Below are 8,842 nucleotides of genomic sequence, written 5' to 3' on the forward strand. Positions count from 1 at the left end.
CTGGGACTATAGGCACCTGCCACAATGCTAGGCTATTTTTAGAAACAAGGTCTCTCTCTTGCTCAGGCTGGTCTGTAAGTTGTGCACTCAAGCAATCCATCCCACCCTGGCCTCACAGACAGCTGGGATTATAGGTGTGAGCCACTGTGCTATTTCTCTTGAATTGCTATAAGCCAGATCTGACTTTCTCTGCTTTAGTCACCTGGTCATCAAGAACTTTTCAAGAAGCCTTACGGTTTTCTTTATCATTTATTTATTTATTTTAGATTTATTTATTTATTTATTTTTGAGACAGAGTTTTACTTACTAGCCCTTGGTAGAGTGCTGTGGCATTACAGCTCACAGCAACCTCCAGCTCTTTGGGCTTAGGTGATTCTCTTGCCTCAGCCTCCCAAGTACCTGGGACTACAGGCACCTGCTACAACACCTAGCTTTTTTTTTGTTGTTGTTGCAGTTTGACCAGAGCTGGGTTCAAACCCGCCACCCTCAGTATATGGGGCTGGCGCCCTACCCACTGAGCCACAGGCGCCACCCTCTTTATTTGTTTTTTAAACTTCTAAATATATATATATATATATATATATATTTTGGAGATGAGTTTTTGCTATGTTGTGCAGGTTGAACTCCTGGGCTCAAGCAGTTCTCTTGCCTCAGCCTCCCAAGTAGCTGAGTCTACAGGTGTGGCACACTGCACCTGGCTGAGAAGCTGTACATACCTGAAGAACCCATAGTTGTGGGTTTAAGGAGAGCTGGCCTAGTAGCAGGAGTAGATGCTGCAGGAGTCTGGGCTCTTATGCCTTTAGAACCTGTGTACACCTGATGGGTATGATCCCCTTCCCCTCAAAGATGGAGTGCTGCTCATTTGCCCACCTTTATGGCGTGATGTTCATGATGGATTGCTCAGACTACAGGGTCACCTGATGTCCCATGGTTAGCCATTCAGTCTCTGCTAGAGCCCAGTTGCAAGCCAACAGCTCTTCTCAAAGGAGGAGTGATTGTTCCTGAATAGGACACTACCTAGCTCTATATTCCTAGGGGTGCGTTCTGTGACTCTCTTCTTAGGGCTTGACAGAGGCTGCAAGCACAGCTTATCTGCCACAGACACTTTGGCCCCACTGGATCTGCTAGTCTGTAAGTTCCATTTGGGCAGAGCAGCTTTTCTACAGCTTGGAACAGCTGCAGAGCCTTCCCTGCTATGGACATCATACAAAACATATGGCCTTACAGTGCTTGGGTAAAAGTTTAGAAGTAATACTTTCAAATGTGGTACAAGTTGCCTCCCCAATCCAAGGAGGCCTGAAATTTTAAAGGGCAAGGTGGTGCTGAGAAGAGACAGACCACATCCAGCACGTTAGAGTGGCTCTTTGTAATCGTGCTCTCCCATGGAGTAGACCGTGTCATACTCACGAGCATTGTAAAGACTTGACTTCTTTGGTGGTCACATCTCTATCCTCATTAAGTAACATCCCTGTGGTTTAGCTTCAAAACTGTAATGAGGACAGCTCTCTGAATCCATTTGAACCTCTGTTCAAAAGAATGATTGATAGTGCCGTTTCTTTGAGTTTGGTTTTGCATTTTATGGTATGTAAAGAAGCTTCTGAGTACTTTTTAAGTTTTAATAAGAATTAGCTTTGTTCTTTGGACAGATGTGATGCCAGCATCGCCAGGCTCTCTGCAGAGCACAAAACGACCTATGAGGGGCTCCAGCACTTGAACAAAGAACAGCAAGCTGCCAAACTCATCCTGGAGACAAAAATCAAAGATGCAGAGGGACAGGTATGACCTGTTTCAGGTGGCATTTAGCTAAGAATAACATAGTCTTGATTATTTCTTACATGAGAAACCAGCTGGGGCTGGTAAGATGCCTATGTAAACGAAAGCATCTTCTCTTTTTAACTTCTTCCTTCCCTATTTGATGGGAGAAGCCCTTCATGAGCCTGGCAACCAAACCTCCAACATTTTTCCGCATAGTCCTAACTACAGGGATTGTTTCCCTTCATTCCTGAAACCATATATTTCAGAAATTCTAGGTTTCATCTCTAAAACTCGCTCTTACACAGCTAAGTGGCCAAGCATTGCTTTACACCTCACCCTTCCCAATCTTTGGCTCAGGAAATAGTTACCGTATTCACTGGGAGTGATCGTGGGCACTGCTCCGTCACACAGTCTGTTTGTGGGACAAAAGTAGGACAAAGCTGGAGGGTAGGCTGGCTGAGGGATTCGAGGGTATCTGACCTTGACATTCACAGATTAATTTCACAAAGCAAAACTCTTGGCATTTCACAGTTTGTTTTTTGGCCACTTTGCCATAGTAGGTGTTGTTTTCTAGGACTTTTCCCATAATATCTGCCATATTTGCTATTCTTCATTGAAAGAGACACTATTCTAGTAAAATATGGGCATTGGGTCAATTTATTGGATTAAAAATATTCATTCCCTAACTATACCTTCAATCATGATCTAAAGCTACTATGTGAAATATATATGTATAAAAAATAAAAAGACAAATCCAGGGGGCAGTGCCTGGGGCTCAATGAGTAGGGCACTGGCCCCACATACTGGAGGTGGTGGGTTCAAACCTGGCCCCGGCCAAAAACTGCAAAAAAAAAAAAAAAAAAAGGACAAATCCAATACTTTTTTGTTTTTTGAAGAATGAGGATGGAATGAGTGCACCAGAAAATAGGAAGAAGACCTTAAGCTTCCTGGTAGGTAGCCAAGCCAAGTAAAATATATACAGAAGTTGATCAAAAGAGGCATACTTTTTCATTATTCTGGATCTGAAAAATACCATGAATTTTAGGAACATTAAACACTGTAATTTTTGCAGAAAATGCAGACATCTCACAAAGGCCTAGTTTAACCTTAAGTGTTAGTAAAAAGACACAGGAATTTAGTTGGGAAGGTAGTGGGGGAGGGAGCAGAGGGGATAGGGTCTACAAGTCCATCGTATTTACCAGTGACCTGACTTGATATGGAGGCAGATCTGGGACCTTAATGGATTTTCTAAATGATAAAAATTCCATTTTCTGTGACTAGCAGCCATACCGATGGTAGAAATTCCAAGGTGTTGACCGTATTTCATGCCAGCTGGTGGAACTAGTGGCCCTGGGCAGGGAACTGTGAAGTGCTGGTGTGTGATGAATATTTTGGGAGTGTTATCGGTCCTGATTTTGACGGGTGTGTAAGAGGGAAAATGGAGGTGGGAAGATAAAGTGAACGCCTTGATGAATTTACTAAATTGGATTGGATCTCACTGCCTTTAGTAGACTATGGCTTACTTAATGTTTTTGGAATTGACATCTGAAGAGGAGGTCAGATGGCATATTTATAAACAAGGTTTCCTTCCCAGATTTCTCAGCTTCTGAACAGAGTGGACTTGTCCATATCAGAGCAGAGCACCAAACTGAAGATGTCCCACAGAGACAGTAACCACCAGCTTCAGCTCTTGGACACTAAGTAAGTCATCAATTTGTAAAAAAAAATTTTTTGGTTGAAGTTCTTTGTGAGCTTATGCACTACATTTTTTTAATCCTCTTGGTTTTTATTTCTTACACAAAGTGAAAACAAAGGAGAAGTTAAAAGGAGAAGTTTCCTCGTAGCGTGTTGCCACGTTTTCTTCGTAATGATTGTTATTAGTTTTATAGTAATCCTTGTGTTCATTTGGCAAACACTGGGGGTCCATAAAGTTCACGTGCAATTTACTATGTTAAACTATTTTAAATTTCACACCAACTTTGTGTCCACCCTGTATTTATTGAGTACTGGCCCAGGGACTGAGGAACTAGTAATGAACAAAACCCAGATTCCATTCTTTTTTTTTTTGGCCGGGGCTGGGTTTGAACCCGCCACCTCCAGCATATGGGGCCCGGCACCCTACCCTTTTGAGCCACAGGCGCCGCCCCAGATTCCATTCTTATCCTTGAGGGTTGACAGTGTGTGGAGCTGATGACCATTAATCAAATAATGACTTAAGCATATGCAACATGCAATATTACTAAATATTAATCAAATAATGACTTAAACAAGCATATGCAATATTATTACTAAAGGTAATAAGGCTTTAAAAGAAAGGCACATGGTAGTGGTAAGCTGAATAAAGGCTCACCAAGTATCTCCATATCCTCATCCCTGGATCTGGTGCATATGTAACCTTACGTGGCAAAAGGGACTTTGCAGATATGATTAAGTGACAGATTTGAAAATGGGTAGGTTATTCTGGGTTAGCTGAGTAAGCCTGATGTGATTACAGGCAGGAGGGTCCGAGGCGAGAGAGGAGGCTGAGTGACAGTGGAAGCAAGACTGAGGGATTCACGTTGGAGGTGGGGGAAGGGGTTATGGGCCAAGGAGCACAGGTAACCACCAGAAGCTGCAAAAGACAAGGAAATGATTCTCCCCTCAGAGCCTCCAGAGGAAACCACCCCTGCACACAACTTGACTTTACCCCCAGTGACATCTAGCTTCCAGAGCTGTACATTGGTGTAGTTTTATGCCACCACATCATGGTAATTTCTCAGAGCAGCCACAGGAGACTAATATCACGGTGCTGTCAGAGTAACAGAGACCCGGGTGTGGGGACTTCCTAAGGAGGGAAGTTTGAGGGGGAGAGCTGAAGGATAGATAGGCTTTGCCACATAGAGTAGGGTGAGGATGCATGAAATTGGATAGCTTGTCGTGGGAGCAATGTGGCACACAAGAAACTGAAAGATGGTGAGGGTGGCTAGAAGGGAGGGTAAGAGGAAGTGGTGGGACATGGGAGGCTGGCAAGGGGGTGGCCAGCGGGCAGGGGTGGGTTCTGTGACTGTGGTAGAAGCAGCTAGAAGAGGACGGAGTGAGAAGGGTTAATGTGTTCCTAATCAGAACTCTGTGAGGAGACAATAGAGTAATTGAGGCCAGGGAGTATCTAAAGAGATGATGGCAAATAATAATACAGAATTGATGATAGAGAAATCTCAAATTCTGAAAGCCACATAATGCATTCTAGTAGCATAAGTAAAAAAAAGAAAAAAAAGAGAGCAGACACTGATCAGAGTAAAAGTGCAGAACACCAAACATAGAAAGGATATCTTAAAGCGGAGAGAGAAATCACACCAAGGCTGGAGTCCCAGCTGTGTTAGTGGGGGCTGGGGGGAGGTTGGTCTCATTCCTTCAAGGGCTGAGAGAGCATGATTGTCAACCCAGTGACAGAATAAAGGTCTTTTAGGCAAATAAGAACTGGAAGTTTACTAATAAACCTTCAGATAAAAGAAAAATAATACAAAAGGAAGGTCTGAGATAAAAGAAGAAAGGATAGGCACAGAATGTGATACGTATGGGCAAATCTAAACAAATGGTAACATTGAGGTCTAACTTGTGGAGTGTCAAAACACTACACAACCAAAAATCAGACTATCGACTTGTAACAACATATAACTTAGGAGGAAGGTTTCCGAAATTAAAGTGTTCTAAGGAATTTTTTTAGGGTCAAATTATAGGTATTGAACAACGTCAGGTTTTGCTAGATTAAGTGTATATATGACAGTTTCTATTCTGAAAATAAAATCAGAGTATGTAATTCCCAAATGTTAGAAAAAATCCAGTGGTTGAAAATTCACATAAGAATTGCCGAAGCGTTGGCAAGGATGTGGAGAACAAGGCCTCTTTGTACCATTGAGCAAAATGTGAGGGAGTAGAGCCACTCTGGGAAACAAGAGTAAAGTTGGACATGTTCATACCCTAGGGAAACTATTGCACATGAGAATTAGGAGTTATGTGTTAGTATTTTTATAATACTGTTGATTTTAGTTTTTTTGTTGTTGTTTTGTTTTGTTTTTGAGACAGAGTGTCACTCTATTCTTGCCTGGGCTAGAGTGCGGTGGTATCAGCCTAACCCACAGCAACCTCAAAATTCTGGGCTCAGGGGATCCTCCTGTCTCAGCCTCCTGAGGAGCTAGGACTACAGGTGCCCATCACAATGCCTGGCTAATTTTTTCTGTTTTTCATAGAGCAGGATCTTGCTCTTAGCTGTGAGCCACCATGCACAGCCCATAACATTGTTAACATTGTTATTTTTAATAGAAAAATTGGTGAAGACAACCAAAACAAGTATCTGTCAGGAGACAAATGGATAGATGGTGGTATATTTGTAAAATGGAATATTACTCAACTGTAAGAAAGAATTAGCTACAACTATACACATCAGCATGGATGAATTCCACAGATACAATGTTGAGCAAAAAAAGAATCTGTAGAAACTCACACTGTATTATTGGCCCATTTATGTAAAATTTAAAAATATGAAATGCTGAAAACTGTTTTAGGATCTGTCTAAATCAATAGAACAAAATGGTAAAGAGTAGTAAATTTCAGTTACTGGGCTCTGTGCCTGTAGCTCAGCGGCTAGCCAGCCATATGCACCGGAGCTGGCAGGTTCGAATCTTGCCCAGGCCTGCCAAACAACGATAACTACAACCGAAAAATAGCCAGGCATTGTGGTGAGCTCATGTAGTCCCAGCTACTTGGGAGGCTGAGGCAAGAGAATCTCTGAAGGCCAAGAGGTTGAGGCTGCTGTGAGCTGTGACGCCACAGCACTCTGCCAAGGGTGACATAGACTCCGTCTCAAAACAAACAAATAATAATAATAAAAAATAAATTTCAGTTAATGTTTTAGGATCTAAATTTTAAGAACAAAATGGTACTTACTTCTTGGGGTGTGGATTGATTGCGGAGTATACTCGGGACCTTAAAAGCCTGTGTTCAATGTCCGAGGCAGGCTGGGGATGTGTGTGTTAGGGTGCAGGCTAGCTTCAGTGCTGTGGCTGTCATGTAACAGAGGCGAGATCAGTGGTTCAGAGTGGCAGGGCAGCACCCACAACTCACTGTGGTTTCTTTATGGCTCTTGGTTTCTTCCTAGTCAGCTGGGACAGGGAGAGAGTCTAGGCAGCGGCATTGGTTTTTTATTTTTTGAGACAGAGTCTCAAACTGTTGCCCTTGGTAGAGGCCGTGTTGTCATAGCTCACAGCAACCCCAAACTTGTGGGCTTAAATGATTCTCTTGCCTCAGCCTCCCAAGTAGCTGGGACTACAGGCGCCTGACACGATGCCCAGGTATTTGTTTTTTGTTGCTGTTGCAGTTGTCATTGTTGTTTTAGCTGGCCCATGCTGGGTTCAAACCCTCCAGCCTCAGTGTATGTGGCCAGTGCCCTATCCACTGAGCTACGGGTGCCACCCAGCAGTATTGTTTTTAAAGATCTAATTAGAAAAGTGTGCTTATCACTTCCACATGGATCCCATTGCCAGACTTACTTGTGCAGCGATACCTCGCTGCGAGGGAGGCTGGCTAGGCAGCTGTGTACCTAGTTAGCATTTGAGGGCTTCTTAATAGGGAAGAAGAGGAGAACAGATAACGCAGGACAAATAGTGGCTCTACTACAATGGATATTCATGTTATTATTCATTAAATCACATGGGCCAGGTGTGTTGGCTCACACCTGTAATCCTAGGACTCTGGGAGGCCAAGGCAGGAAGATTGCTTGAGGTCAGGAGTTTGAGACCAGCCTGGGAAAGAGCCAGACTCATCTCTGCTAAAATTAGAAAAAATTAGCAGGGTGCTCACAGGGTGCTGAGGCAAGAGGGTCACTGGAGCCTAGGAGTTTGAGGTTGCTGTGAGCTGTGATAATGCCAACTGCAATTTAGCCAGATGACAGAGCAAGACTGTCTCAAATAAATAAATAAATAAATCACATGACACATTCTGTGCTTTTATTACATATCATAATAAACATTAGAAGAAAGGGCTGGGTGTGGTGGCTCATGCATGTATTTCCTAGCACTCTGGGAGGCTGAGGAGGGTGGATTGCCTGAGCTCGGAGTTCAAGACCAGCCTGAACAAGAATAAGACCCTATGGCTCAGCGCCTATAGCATAGTGCTTCAAAACCAGCCCAGGCCAGCTAAACAACAATGACAACTGCGACAAAAAATAGAAGGGCTTTGTGGCGGGTGCCTGTGGTCCCAGCTACTTTGGAGGCTGAGGCAAGAGAATTGCTTAGGCCCAAGAGTTGGAGTTTGCTGTGAGCTGTGACCCTCTCTACTGAGGGTGACGTAGTGAGACCCGACCAAGAAGAAAAATAAAAAAGAAGAGTAAGACCCTGTCTCTACTAAAAATAGAAAAACTAGCCAGGTGTAGTGGTGCATGTTTGTAGTCCCAGCGACTCAGGAGGCTGTGGCAAGAGGATTGCTTAAGCCCAAGAATTTAAGGTTGCTGTCAGCTATGACGCCACAGCACTCTAGCAAGGGTGACAGAGTGAGCCTCTATCTCAGAAAGAAAAAATTAGAAAAAAGTAAGAGGAAGTGGCGAGCAGTTACTATAAGGAATTTGGAAAGGGAGAGGATGACAGGAATAGAAGGTTGGGAGGTTTTTGGTTTTTTTTTTCCATTTTCCTTTTGACTTAAATTAGGAAATATCCATATGGTGCAAGAGCAATTTGGGGAACATTAGTGAGAAAGGGAGCCAGGCTCCAGTCCTGGGAGACAGGAGGGGCAGGGAAGAAGAGCCTGGGGAAGGAGGGGAGCCTGGAAGAGGAGATGAGAGGCGCTATGTCCTCTGAGCCCGGAGCACCACGGACACCCAGAAATGCAGAGGGTGGCACCTGGCACAGCTCTGTGTCATCACGTGTCACCTCCGTGCCCGTACTGCCACTTCTCATGGCCAGAGGTCATCACCCGCTGCTCGTCTGTCATATCTCCCTGCCTTTGTTCCTTCCCAACTTAGTGCTGAGTACTTGAAAAAGGTAAGCATGTAATTCTGATCGAGCTGAGCTTAATGCTAGCATATTTACCAGAAATCTGATATGGGGAAATCGAGGTG

General features: G+C 43.7%; 1 protein-coding gene across 1 annotated transcript in view; it reads left to right on the forward strand.

The window, feature by feature from the left end:
• FAM81A (family with sequence similarity 81 member A) overlaps positions 1–8,842 on the forward strand; it is a 46,928-nt gene that overhangs the window by 28,207 nt on the left and 9,879 nt on the right. The window contains exons 4-6 of the mRNA XM_012801795.2: positions 1,647–1,776; positions 3,350–3,456; positions 8,747–8,765. Of these exons, the coding sequence (XP_012657249.1) occupies positions 1,647–1,776; positions 3,350–3,456; positions 8,747–8,765 (256 nt within the window). The remainder of the gene's footprint in view (positions 1–1,646; positions 1,777–3,349; positions 3,457–8,746; positions 8,766–8,842) is intronic.

This window comes from Otolemur garnettii, unplaced genomic scaffold (assembly GCF_000181295.1).
Source record: "Otolemur garnettii isolate 467f Iridium unplaced genomic scaffold, OtoGar3 scaffold00011, whole genome shotgun sequence".
In the NCBI taxonomy this organism is placed as follows: domain Eukaryota; kingdom Metazoa; phylum Chordata; class Mammalia; order Primates; family Galagidae; genus Otolemur; species Otolemur garnettii.